Here is a 13952-nt window from a genome sequence, read left to right on the forward strand (position 1 = left end):
AGGTGAGGACTTTATTCCCTGGAGTGTAGAAGAATGAGGGGAGATTTGATCGAGGCGTTTAAAATTATAAGAGGGATCGACAGAGTAAACGTAGATAGTTTTTTTCCCCACTGAGGGTAGGTGAGATACAATGCCATGAGAAGGGTGAAAGGGAAAATGTTTAGGAAATAAAAGGGGGAACTTCTTCACGCAGGGAGTGTGGAACGAGCTCCAGCTGAAGTTGTGTATGCAGGCTCATTTTTAACATTTAAGAAGAATTTGAACAGGTACACGGAAGGGAGGGCTATGGACTGTGGGTGCAGGTCAGTGGGACAGCAGAAAAATGGTAGAAGGACAGAAGAGTCCTGTTTCTGTGCTGTATTCACTATGGTTTTAACTTTTGGTACTGATGATCGTGCCTTTGCCAGAGCCCAGTAGAATCACCCATGACATTGATTCAGGGAAGGGGATTGTGGTCAGTTGGACTGTTATTTGGGACCCATGGCAACGGATTGATTCATGTCAATCCTCTGAAATAGTCTGGCAATCCCTCGGTTGCATCAAGCGACTGTCCTGAGGACTTTTTTCACCACATGGTCCAGGAAGGCAAGAAGTTGGTAGCCCCTGAGCCACTGGGTGGCCACTGAAAATGCTGGTCTGTGAATGACATAAAACACAATGCTGGAAAAACTCAGCAGGTCTAATAGTGTACTTTACATAGCAAAGATAAAGATACTGTATATGCCATTGTATAGAGTGACTCATGTATAGGACAAACCCAGAATTTGCATCTAAAATTTGGTTTTGAACAATACACTTTATTTAAGACAGCCCCCCAAAATAGGGCACATCATTTAAGCATATAAATTTTATTTGGATATTTTAAAATAAACCACTGTCGGCTCCTGTAGCTCCTGTAACCAGCCGTTTAAAGCCTGTATAGAGCTGACCACATTCTGACCAGGTAGATGGATCCTGTAGGGGAGCGCTGAGACTTTGCAAATAACTAACGGAGTATGCACGAGATTGCATCGGAGCAAGCGGGAAGATGGGGGCAGTGTTGAGACTTTGCCGTGAAGGCAAGAATTTTAGACCCAATGTATAGGACGACTCAATTTTAAGGTGAAGTATTTGTTTCAAGGATCATCGTATACAACAGCATATATGGTACTTGACCAGTATTTCAGGCTAGAGCCCACTGACATCGGGCTGTGAATAAAGCAAGGTTTGCTTTGTTCAGGGCTTTCGATCTTCTGCTCCCCAGCTGCACCTTTCCTGCTTGAAGCTCTTTGTCAATTCCCACTCCCTGTAACTTTTCTTCGCGGCTTGAGTTTTGTGTGGCATTTGGACACCCTGCTTCCTGTGGATGTGGGTGATCCCAAGAACCATTGTTGCATCACTGTGGTAGGATCTTGTTGTGCACAGATCAGCCACTATGTTTACAACAATGGAGTTTCAAAAGTAAATCTAGAGTCCGTAGAGCTGTGCAGCATGGAAACCCGCTCCTTCAGCCAATGCTTCCATTCTGAGCAAACTTCTTTCCTGAGCTAGTCACGTATGCCTACATTTGGCCCATCTCCTTCAAAGTTGCAAGTAAAACACAAAAGACTCCAGATGCCATGATTGAAGTAAAAGTACAGTGCTAGAGAAACTCGGCAGGTCAAACTTTATCAAGGAATGATTCATAACCAATATTTCAGAATTGAGCCCTTCATCAAGGTATGAGCAAAATGCGGGCAGTCATCTGATTCGGTCAGTTGCCTACATTTTGCTCATACCTTGATGAAGGGCTCAAACTATATGAAGTACATTATTTGACCTGCTGAGTTTCTCCAGCATTATGATTTTACTTGAGATGTGATGAGGATGATTCACTTTATTGTCGTTGGACCAGTAAAACCAGCCAAATGAAATATAATCAGCATTGACCGGACGTTATAAAAAAAAGTGCTATATACATGACAATAAAACTTGTGTAATTAAAACCAACAAAGACACTATCCTATAACAAAAGGACTGATGTGACAATGTGAGTCATGTCACTCAGCGCCGGGGTTCAGTGTTCAACATAGTCATGGCTTCATTAACAAAAGCTCTTCTTGAGCCTACTGGGTGTGATTGAAGACTCCTTTAGTGTCTGCTCGATGGGAGAAGAGTGAATAGTCCGTGATTTGGGTGTGTGGCATCTTTGATCATGTTTCTCGTCCTGCCCAGACATCGTTCCCTATAGATCATTGGTTCTCAACCTTTTTCTTTCCACTCACATCCCACTTTAAGTATTACCATCAGAGCTCTGGGATTAGTAAGGGATTGTTTAAGGTGGGATGTGAGTGGGAAGGGAAGGTTGAGAATCACTGCTCTCGACCCAATTGTTACTGAACTATTTTGCTTGAGAAAAATTGTCATTGGGCCCATTTCTTTTGGAGTTCTGAAACTACGCACATAACGAGTCATTTAGTTAAAACAGGTACTTAAAGTGGCATGTGAGTGGAAAGAAAAAGGTTGAGAACCACTGCTATAGATGTTTTCAATGGTAGGCAATTGGATTCCAATAATGCATTGGGCTGTTTTCACTACTCGCTGGAGTTCCATGTGATCTTGTGCAATGCAATTCCTGTACCACACCGAAATACCAGACGTTAGCACACTCTCCATTGTGCATCTATAGATCCACCTGTATCCTGGGACAGAGGTGGATCTTCCTCATGCTCCTCTAAAGATAAAGATGCCATTGTGTCTTTTTAATCAGAATTGAAGAATTTAAGGTCCAAGTGAGATCTTCAGAGATACAGACACTGAGGAAGTAAAGCTCAGTCCAAGCTCCACCATGATGTAAATCAGAATGTGAGTTTGGCCTGAAGTCCACGATGATCTCCTTGGTCTTCTAACCGTTGAGTGTCAAGTTGTTATCAGCATATCACAAGGCCAGGTGCTGAACATCATCCCTATAGCCCGGTCCATCATTTCCTATAACCAGTCCCACTACCGTGATGTCATCTGCGAACTTGATTATTACATTTGTACAATACATAGGAATGCAGTTGGCGATAAAGAGGGAATACAAAAGGGGGCTCAACACACAACCCTGAGACGTACATTTACTCCTGCTGGAAAGATCATTGGCTTGGGAAAAGGTATGCTTTGGTTTGACCAAAGTTTGCTGACCTTCTCATGCAGGAGAAGACTGCCACCTTCGGCCTGCTGGATTTCCTCAGCTTTGTGTTTTTACCTTTTTATCCCCCCTTCAAAATCTTGTCCATTCATTTACCTGACCAGATATCTGGCAGTGGCATAGGTAATCTATTACTTCATCTGGCTGCTCATTCTATAAAGCCACCATCCTGTACGTGAAAACCATGCCACCTTTGGGTTCCTTTTCATTATAAACCTCTGCCCTCGCATTTTTGATCTCTTGTAAAAGACTTCTCCCGAACCACAACACAAATGCATTTCCCACTTTCATCATTGAAACTTCTTTTGCATAATGTGCGAGTAAAAACTTTGAGCAACTGACTTCCTCTTTCCTGTCCAAATGCCATGTTAACTTTTCCTCTGTGCAGACGCGCCAGAAGAACACTTAAAGATGCTTAGAGCACCTTATCCCAGTAATAAACTATTGAGAACCTGTCCCAACGTCAGAGCAATGGGAAAGATTTTGCAACCATTGACATTCTTTGGAAATACTGTCAGAAATGCTTGTGCAAAGCAAGGTTCCACGAGCAGTGGTAGTAGGGTGGTTCCGTTTTCTTAAGGAGTTGATTGCCCATCACGCCAGCTAGAGATCTTCATGGCACGGAATCCTTCACAGCTGTCAGAGAGAGCAATCAATGCTGAAGGCCAATGTCTTGTCTGAGCGAAGGTGTTGCCCACTCTGGGAACTGTGCAGGGAACAGATGTCTTCGCTGCCTACTCCATTAACAGCAGCAGAGCACAAACCTATAACCTTGGAGCTGAGATTGAGCTTCCTCTTCAGTGTGTTGGTGGGGACGGCGGATCCTGACGAATCCACTGGGAAGCTGGTAAATTATTTTTTCTTTGATTCTGGTCAACGAGAAGAAAGCATGATCTCTGCTTCAGGAATAAGTACTGCAATGGACACAAAAGAAGAGCAGAAAATTGTTTCTTGGGAGCTGAGGCTGTTGTCAGTCACTGAAGCTTTGCCTAAAAAATTGAATTAAAAAATAAATTCTAGTGAAGAGAACAAACTGTTGCTCTTCAGAGCCCTGCTGTTAACGCAAGGTTGTTTGAGATAATTGTACTTGGGAAATGTGGTACCAGCTATGGGTGTTAAATGTAAACCACAGTGGAGGCCATTCAGTGCATTGTGTCCATTCTGGATCTAAGTCTTCCCTGTTCTCCCACTGCAAATGTTTCACTTTTCTAATCTGCCCAATTCTTTTAAGAAAGTTATTTTTGAAAATGCTTCCAGGAACCTTTCAGACAACAGAGGCTAGACCATAAATCATTCGAACTTTTATTCACAATGTAGTTCTTTGGCAATGCCAGATCTGTGTCATTGTCTTGTCCTTTGCTCTGCCCACCATCAATGTTTTGAAGGACAAATGTTGGCCAGGACACTCGGGAGAACTCACTTATAATGTAATGTGACAGCTTTTAGTGCCTCCGAGTGAGTTGACAGGGCCTCGATATTAACTTTGTGTTTGAAAGGGGACTTTATTTGCTTTTTCATTAACACTTGTAATTTCGTACACCTCAATTATCCTGTAATTTCTGTCAAAGGAGAATGATCATGGCTCTCATTTCTTTGTAGAAACCTTCTGCTAGAATGATGTCTTCTGCTGTCAGACACATGCATCTTCCCTCTCCCCCTTTCCTTCCCTCTCCCCCTTTCCTTCCCTCTCCCCCTTTCCTTCCCTCTCCCCCTTTCCTTCCCTCTCCCCCTTTCCTTCCCTCTCCCCCTTTCCTTCCCTCTCCCCCTTTCCTTCCCTCTCCCCCTTTCCTTCCCTCTCCCCCTTTCCTTCCCTCTCCCCCTTTCCTTCCCTCTCCCCCTTTCCTTCCCTCTCCCCCTTTCCTTCCCTCTCCCCCTTTCCTTCCCTCTCCCCCTTTCCTTCCCTCTCCCCCTTTCCTTCCCTCTCCCCCTTTCCTTCCCTCTCCCCCTTTCCTTCCCTCTCCCCCTTTCCTTCCCTCTCCCCCTTTCCTTCCCTCTCCCCCTTTCCTTCCCTCTCCCCCTTTCCTTCCCTCTCCCCCTTTCCTTCCCTCTCCCCCTTTCCTTCCCTCTCCCCCTTTCCTTCCCTCTCCCCCTTTCCTTCCCTCTCCCCCTTTCCTTCCCTCTCCCCCTTTCCTTCCCTCTCCCCCTTTCCTTCCCTCTCCCCCTTTCCTTCCCTCTTCCCCATCCCCCTCCTGTGCTGACTGTGTGGTTTGCCCATTTTCCCTGTGAACACCTTTCCTCTGGTTTCATCCCACATTTCAAGGATATACAGTTTGAGTAAATTTCACCTTGTGCGTAATTGCTAAATGGGAACAGCTGTAATGGCAGTGCTGCCACTGGTGTGGTCCTGCAGGGAGCAAAGTTGCAGTGCTACCCCACAGGGTCCAACAGCCCAGTCTGACTGCTGTTGGCTCTGTGCAGGCTTTAAACGGCCTGTTATAGGAACCAATGGTGGTTTATTTTAAAATCCTGCGACCACGGGATCTGGACCAAGATGCTATCACTTAAGATAGGCCACGAGGGGTTGCAGACTCTGGAGAAGCAGAGGACTGGCTTAGGGCACCAGGAAACGGGGAGACCATCCAATTTGAGAAAATTGTCCCAAAGGACAGTCACCATGGCTCGGACGAATGAGGGGCTCTGAGGTTGAAGAACACATGTGGTAGGCTGTTGGTGACTCAAGCTGAGGAACCCATACAGGCTGTGGGGTGGTGGAGACCACGGTCAAAGGAATCACACTGGGTTGTGAACTGCTGGAAACTGGGTCGAGATTGGCTGAAGGGGGATCAGGTATTGGAACCAAGATGCGAGAGGACGCTGAGGGCGTCCTGATCGTTTTGGAGGCTCAGATCTGGCACTCTGGCTGCAGACTGGGATCTGTGTGGCTGCAGGAGTGCGGGAGACGAATCCATGGACATTCAGTGACTCTGGTGGGGGGTGGGGGGGACTCTTTTTTGCTTCTCTTTCTCTAACTCAGGGGCACGGGTAGTTTCTGCTGATGGCAAATCTTTGTCTGCCTTGCACAAGGCAATTTTGTGTAATATTACATTTTCTGTCTTAGTACATGACAGTAAAATAATCTTGAATCTTTAAATTCCAGGAGTAGTTGATGTAAATATGAAGACTATAAAATGTGGATAATGTAGAATGAGTAAAATTAAGTTGTGCAAACTCTGTGCCAAAGGGCCTGTTTCTGTGCTGTATAACACAGATTTTCTAACATACGAATAGATGGTTGGTGATAGTGGTTGGTGTAGAACCCTGGGCGATTTAAATATTGAACTTCTTGGGGAACAACCCTGTTGTTCCTGTCATTCCTCTCCTAAGTTATTTTGAACCATTGTACAACATTAGCTGGATCACAACCGGTGTTTGGCGTCCAATTATAGTTTGGGGAAATGTGAAGGTCATCGAGTAGATACTTGGGAACAGTCCCATAGATGAGGGATTTCAGTGGTAACCAATAAATCTGCTGATGCTGGGGTCGAGTGCACTACACGAAAGGTTGGCAGGTAAGGGCTCAGGCCTGAAAGGATGACTGCCCATTGCTTTCCATGGATGCTCCGTGGCCCGCTGAGTTTCCCCCGTGGCCCGCTGAGTTTCCCCCGTGGCCCGCTGAGTTTCCCCCGTGGCCCGCTGAGTTTCCCCCGTGGCCCGCTGAGTTTCCCCCGTGGCCCGCTGAGTTTCCCCCGTGGCCCGCTGAGTTTCCCCCGTGGCCCGCTGAGTTTCCCCCGTGGCCCGCTGAGTTTCCCCCGTGGCCCGCTGAGTTTCCCCCGTGGCCCGCTGAGTTTCCCCCGTGGCCCGCTGAGTTTCCCCCGTGGCCCGCTGAGTTTCCCCCGTGGCCCGCTGAGTTTCCCCCGTGGCCCGCTGAGTTTCCCCCGTGGCCCGCTGAGTTTCCCCCGTGGCCCGCTGAGTTTCCCCCGTGGCCCGCTGAGTTTCCCCCGTGGCCCGCTGAGTTTCCCCCGTGGCCCGCTGAGTTTCCCCCGTGGCCCGCTGAGTTTCCCCCGTGGCCCGCTGAGTTTCCCCCGTGGCCCGCTGAGTTTCCCCCGTGGCCCTCAGCCAATTCCTCCACCGCCCCGGACGCCGGCGTTTCAATGGGGGGTTCGGGTGCCTTCTTCAGGCGACCGACCTGTTGGTCCAAGACAACGGGAGAGCGTACAAACTCCACACAGACAGCACCTGAACTCGGATGAATGTGGAGCTGCGACCCCACATTCCACATCAGAACTGTGTGTAAGATTGGGAGCAGTGAGACGGAAGCTTATTTTGTTCCTGTGATTTAAGCCTTTCTTGGGGTGGGGTGGGGGGGGGGGGGGTCCTTCTCTGACCACTTGCTTAACAATTAACCTAATCAGATGTGGAGTTACCACAATACAACAGTTCTCAACCTTTTTCTTTCCACTCGCGTCCCTGTGCCATTGGTGCTCTGTGATTAGTAAGGGATTGCTTAAGGTGGACTGTGGGTGGGAAGAAAAAATTTGAAGACCACTGCTTTAATCATCCCTCATTGACTCGTCATGTGCACGGTTTCAGAACGCTAAAGGAAATGGGCCAATGACAATGAAAGAGTTTATCCAAAACTATTATTAAACATTTATTTTAATAAGAAAAAGTTTAACATTACATGAGTTGAAAGAAGAGAAAACATGCAGATGTTGTTGAAAATTTTCAATAAATATTTAGTTCGGCCCTCGACTTAGTCCAAGTTTTTAATTTTGGCCCTCCGTGAATTTGAGTTTGACACCCCTGTTATACAGGTTTGCGCTGCTTCTGTTCGGGCAACGACCGACTGCATTTATGTCCTTGGTCCATAATTACTCAGTTATCGTGAGCAAGTCTGCAGCAATTTAGAGAAAGCAATTCCTAACTATAGAAAATTGAATACTGTATACCCAAACAGATCTGACTGCCCCACTCTCTTCCCACAGCTCCATGTCAGTCCCCACTGCCCTGCTCTCTCCCTACACTGATCCCACTGCCCCTTCTCTCCCCACACCCTTGTATCAGTCCCTACACTGACCCACTTCCCTGTGCTCTCCCCATAGTCCCATCCATGTCAGTCCCCACTCTCATTCCACTGCCCTGCTCTCTCCCCACAGCTCTGTGTCGGTCCTCACACTGATCCCTACTTATAAATAAAAAGTTTACTGGTACACTACAGTATCCCATATAGCTTTGCTCAGTACATAATATGGTGTTTGCACAATGTCCACATCACATATCGCCCAGTATCTCAGAACGTATCATGGACGTTAAGCGGTGCATACCCGTATATATGAATACTTGTTCTGCCTGTGTATTGTTTGTCTGTATGTGTGTTTTTTCTGGTTGTGTGACTGCAGTGTAAATGATGACTGAATGTCCCAGTGTAGTGGGTTGATGGAGTGGATATCAGGCCCTCAGACATGCCACTAGACCACCCCAGAACAGGAGACTGGACAGAAAACTAGAGGAAGGGTTGAACTGATGCTGATGGTATTGATGAAGTCATGAAAACACAGAAATGCTGGAGGAGCTCAGCAGGAATGGCATCATCCATTGGATGTAAAGATATATAATCAATGTTTTGAGCCTGGACTCTTCTGCAAGGTATCCTCTTTATCACAGCTCATGCAAGCTAGCTGAATCAGTGATGGAATCGTCCTGGTGATACTTTGCATGTTGTCAAGGTGCTTAATATATGCAAATTATTGCTTAAAGAGTAGCTGAGGGCTGATTGCAAAGGTCAAAGCACTGATGCATTGACTCTGTTCCTTTCAGCCGGGCCCTGCCTGACCCATGGAGAAGGCAGCGAGATATGATTGTATTTCAAAGATATAGCAAGCCTGTTTTTTAAAAATCTCTCTGTTGTGCCTCAGAGCATCTAGAAGCACCTTGCAGCCTGTTTGTTTCTGTTGAGCAGTCTCCCTGAAGTAAAAAGTATAAAACAGCCCACATAAGTACCTTTATAGTTTAGAGTGGTGGCAAAGTAAGGACTTAATTCCAGTCACAAACTCTGAGCTGTCAATCAAAGATTACAGGCAATTCTGATTAATGTTGCATTTGGCAATACAAAGCACCAAATAATATAAAATGGAGCCATACACCACAGAAATAGGCCTTTTGCCCAACTCATCAATATCAATCAAGATGCCAATCTAAATTAATCCCATTTGCCTGTGTTTTGGCTCATATCCTTCTAAACCTTTCCTATCCATGTACTTGTCCAATCATATTTTAAACTTTGTAATTATCCCCACCTCTACCACTTCCTCTGGCAGCTCGTTCCACAGACATAGATGTGGAACAAGTTTCCCCTCCGATACCTTTTAAATCTTTCCCCTCTCACCTCAAACCTATGCCCTCTAGTTTTAGTAAAAACACAGAAATGCTGGAGGAACTCAGCCGTTCTTGCAGCGTCCATAGGAGGTAAAGATATTTTACTGATGTTTGGGGCCTGAGCCCTCCTTCAAAGATTTAACAAAGAACAGGAAGGTGCAAGAATAAAGACTGAAGACTGGCAGGGGAAAAGAGTCCAGACCACAACATCAAAGGTGCCCTTACTACCATCAACTCAGCCCTCACCCACATATCCTCCATTTCCCGCACATCTGCTCTGGCCCTCTCTGCCCCCACATACAAAAAAAGGACCATATGCCCTTTGTCTTCATCTAACACCCCACTGTCTGTTACGCTGTGAACTTGGGCTCAACACCAGACCTAACTCAAAAATGAAGATGGAAATCCTTCACTTGCACCCAGAACTCCTCACCACCATTTTGGGCCCCAAACAGTCCTTCCAAGTGAAACAATCCTTCACTTGTGAATCTATAGGGATCATCTTGATCCAGTGCTCCACTGTGGCCACCTCGACATCAGAGAGACTGGGGGATCATTTTCAATTCCGTGCCTCACTCCCATGCTGACGTGTCTGTCCATGGCCTCATGCACTGCCAGACTAAGGCTATCCACAAATGGGAGGAACAACACCTCTGGGCACCCTCCAATCGGATGGCATTAACGTCGACTTCTCCAGTTTCCATTCAGCCCCTCCCCAGTCTCTCTCTGGCTCCTTTCCTCCATTCAGAGAGCTACCCATGACCTCTTGCCTGTGGGACTGTACTCCTCCCACTGCCCTCCCCCACCATTTATTCAGGTGCCTACCAGCTTTTTCCTCATATTTTGACAAAGGGCTTAGGCCCAAAATGTAGGTTATGTAACTTTTCTACTTTAAAAATCCTGCATGACCTGCTGCGTTCTCCAGCACTTTTGTGTATTGAACTACAATCACAGTGTCTGCACCACTTTCATGTTGAACTCCCATATGTGAAAGTAACCAAAACTGGGGATGAAATTCAATGCAAACTCTCCCCTTTCCCTTCACTGCGATTATGTGATAATGAGTTTGTTGTATACAGTGTGCAATGTATGTATGTATTGAAGTTTTGCTGCAGCTCAACAGGTACCTTGTAAAACAAAAATACAATAGCACATAACATGGAATTAAAAAGTCAATATATAAGAAAGAGATTAAATATTCAGTTATTCTTGTGCAAAAAAAAACACCCCGACTTTCCTGTTGTCCAGTCAGTTCTTTTGTAGTGTTGGAACAGTCCCTGGTTAGTGTGACAAGGGGTGGTTCAAGAGCCTGATAGCTGTTGGAAAGAAACTGTTCTTGAATCTAGAGGTGTTGGTCGTCAGACCTCTGTGCACAAACATTATCTGAAATTTCCTCTTTAAATCTCTCCTCCCTCAGGGGTTGAGATGAACAGCAAAGATGAAGGAGAAGCTTGGAGGAGGAAGAAAGACAAGGCAATAGGATGGGTTGCAGGGCAGGAAGCATTGGCATGGAGCAAAATCACTGGTGTTGATCAGGTGGCTTTGTTGGCCTGTGTTGTAAACTACATCAACAACATATTGGATCCTCTTATTCAATCTCTGAGTAAGCTTGAAAAGGAATGTTGGCAAATTGAAGCTTCTTTTCCTCCATCCTGATTTCCCTTTACTGGGCTTGGAAAGTGATGAGCTCAGGTCCATTGGAAGAGTCATAGAGCATGGAACAGGCCATTCAGCCCATCTCATCCATGCCGCCCACCTCCACTAATCTCACTTATCGGGACTTGGACCATGTCTAGAATGTTGTGTTCTCCACCCTAAAAATAATAGTATTGCAAAATCCCTGTTATCCAGAATTCAAACTGGTAGCCCCAACAGGCAAAAAAAAAGCAGAAAATAAATGGGTTAAAACTATGGAAGTTTAAAATTGGTGCGCCTTGTCGTTATTCTCCATTCTCATAACCACGCAGTCTCAAGCATCCGGGAAATTCTCTTATCCGGCATCTCCCCGCAGGTGCCTACATATTGGCTTGTCCCTTGAAGAAGAGCTCTAGCCCGAAACGTTGGTTCTCCATCTTTATCTTTGCTGTATGAAGGACCCTGTTTGACCAGCATTTTGTGCTTTGACTGCAACCACGGTGTCTGCAGACTTTAGCATTTTACCCAGGTAGCGAGAGAGGTGCCACTCAACAGCACCTGAAGGCGCGCTCCCGCGTCGGAGCTGCTGAGGAGGCGCGCACGTGCCTTGTCCGCCGAGGAGGGAGGGCAGACGCCGGGGGCGCGCACCCCCGGCTTGTCACTGGAAGCCGACTGAACGCTGAGCCCAGACCGCTGGGTTCCGGGAATGCGAAGTGATGGCAGCGTCGGCCAGCGAGGAGAAAGCCTTCCGGAGGTTCCTGGAGCTCCTGCTGCGGGAATTCCGGGGGCCCTTCGGCGAAGACGACCCGCTGCCACTCCGCCCTGTCTCGAACCACATCACGGAAGATGAGGTGGAGGGAGAGTGCTTAGACCTGTGCCTCCAGCATCTCTGCAGATAGTTAAGTACCCCATGTTAGACTTAAACGTGTAGAACAATAGGCAGCGTTGCATTGAGCGAGAGGCGGTGCGAGCATGGTTTCAAGTATTTGCAACCCGGTGCGAAGTGAAGGTCAAAACGTCAAACAGATGCAAAGCTCTGGCCACCGGGGGGAGAGCCGAGAGCCAGTTAAATTAGTCTAGATAACCGACTGGTGATTGTATTAAAAGGTATTGGAGAGGATTCTTTTCTTCCCCCCCCCCCCACAAAAAAAAAGCATTTGTTAGATTAACATTGTGAATTTCGTCTGGAGAAAGAGTGATATTGAAAGAAAACCCCGGCGTTGTTACCCCATACCTCGGACGGGGTAAGAAGAACGACCGGGGGGGTGGGGGGGGGAACACTTTAGTCAATGTCCCCAATAGTTTGCAACTCTCTCGTGGTCAAAACCCGGGGTGGGGAGGCATATTGCTCCGTGTTGTATTAATCGGTTCTTATCCGAAACGACTAATTCAGAAAGGATTAGTGAAACCCGGCCAGTGACTAATCCTTAAAACACATCACCTCTTGGCGTGAGCTGGGATTCCTGCTATTTTGCGCGAATTTATAAAGAGGATGGACTGCAAAATACTAGTTTTAAAAGGGGGGGGGGGGAGTTGCAGTCATCGTTGAAGTTGCAGAAACGTGCTTTATTTTAAAATAAAGGCGAGAGTTTTCCTGGGAGCCCAAACTGGTCCCAGCGTTTCTATCGAGAACGCGGTGTGACCGTCTGGTCATTTAAAGATTTCCCCACCCCCTCCTCCAAAATAAAGGTCTGGGCAGGGACGTGGTCTAATTTTCAATCCTATGGGCAGCACGCTGGTTTTTAATCTCGCTGCGTTCCGAGCCTTTTCCATGTCAGAACACAAAAGCGTGTTTCCAGCGAGGACTGTACGAACTGTGTGGGGTGGGGGGGGGGGGGGGGGGGGGGGAGGGAAATCCTTTCAGTCGGCGCAGATAGAATCCATTGCTTGGGCTTAAATGCATCCCCTCCCCATGCACTGCCTTGTCCTTGCTCCAAACCTTGATGACCGGGGTCCTCCAAAGAGAGCGCTCCCAGCTACCCCTCCTCACGCTGGATGCTCTATTCCCCCTCCCCCAAGTTCAGATTGTTCCTTCTGCGTTCAGAAGCTGACAGGCGTGTCCCTTCGGCTCGATGCGTGTCCCGCTATCTCTAGTTATTTGTCTTAGTGCTGTAAAATGAACAATATTTTATCGATTAAGTGCAGGGTCAGAGATATATTATTCATAACATCAATCGCTCTAAAGCATTTCAGGCTTTTTATTGTAAAGATTTTTACTGCAGCCATTTGATCGTTCAATATTAACTGGTGCCAATCCCCATCACGCCCTTTCTCTCTCCCCTTTTTATCTCTCCCCTTTTTCTCTCTCCCCTTTTTCTCTCTCCCCTTTTTCTCTCTCCCCTTTTTCTCTCTCCCCTTTTTCTCTCTCCCCTTTTTCTCTCTCCCCTTTTCTCTCTCCCCTTTTTCTCTCTCCCCTTTTTCTCTCTCCCCTTTTTCTCTCTCCCCTTTTTCTCTCTCCCCTTTTTCTCTCTCCCTTTTCTCTCTCCCCTTTCTCTCTCTCCCCCTTTCTCTCTCCCCCTTTCTCTCTCCCCCTTTCTCTCTCCCCTTTCTCTCTCCCCTTTCTCTCTCCCCCTTTCTCTCTCCCCCTTTCTCTCTCCTCCTTTCTCTCTCCCCCTTTCTCTCTCCCCTTTCTCTCTCCCCCTTTCTCTCTCCCCCTTTCTCTCTCCCCTTTCTCTCTCCCCTTTCTCTCTCCCCCTTTCTCTCTCCCCCTTTCTCTCTCCCCTTTCTCTCTCCCCCTTTCTCTCTCCCCCTTTCTCTCTCCCCCTTTCTCTCTCCCCCTTTCTCTCTCCCCTTCTCTCTCCCCTTTCTCTCTCCCCCTTTCTCTCTCCCCCTTTCTCTCTCCCCTTTCTCT

At 47.1% G+C, this 13952-nt stretch overlaps 1 protein-coding gene across 7 annotated transcripts in view; it reads left to right on the top strand.

Moving 5' to 3' along the window:
- ppm1e (protein phosphatase, Mg2+/Mn2+ dependent, 1E) overlaps positions 1-13952 on the top strand; it is a 151631-nt gene that overhangs the window by 473 nt on the left and 137206 nt on the right. For 4 of the 7 annotated variants that reach the window (XR_011348887.1, XR_011348886.1, XR_011348888.1 and 1 more), the window contains exon 1: positions 11791-11999. The exons of 1 other annotated variant lie outside the window; for it this stretch is intronic. Coding sequence is in view for 3 of the 6 variants with exons in the window: in XM_069911776.1 (XP_069767877.1) it covers positions 11818-11999 (182 nt within the window). In the remaining 3 variants the exon portion in view is untranslated. Of the gene's footprint in view, positions 1-11789; positions 12000-13952 lie in introns of those variants that run through there. 2 more of the 7 variants (XM_069911780.1, XM_069911779.1) reach the window with 1 other exon arrangement.

Source organism: Narcine bancroftii, chromosome 14, assembly GCF_036971445.1.
Source record: "Narcine bancroftii isolate sNarBan1 chromosome 14, sNarBan1.hap1, whole genome shotgun sequence".
Lineage (NCBI taxonomy): Eukaryota > Metazoa > Chordata > Chondrichthyes > Torpediniformes > Narcinidae > Narcine > Narcine bancroftii.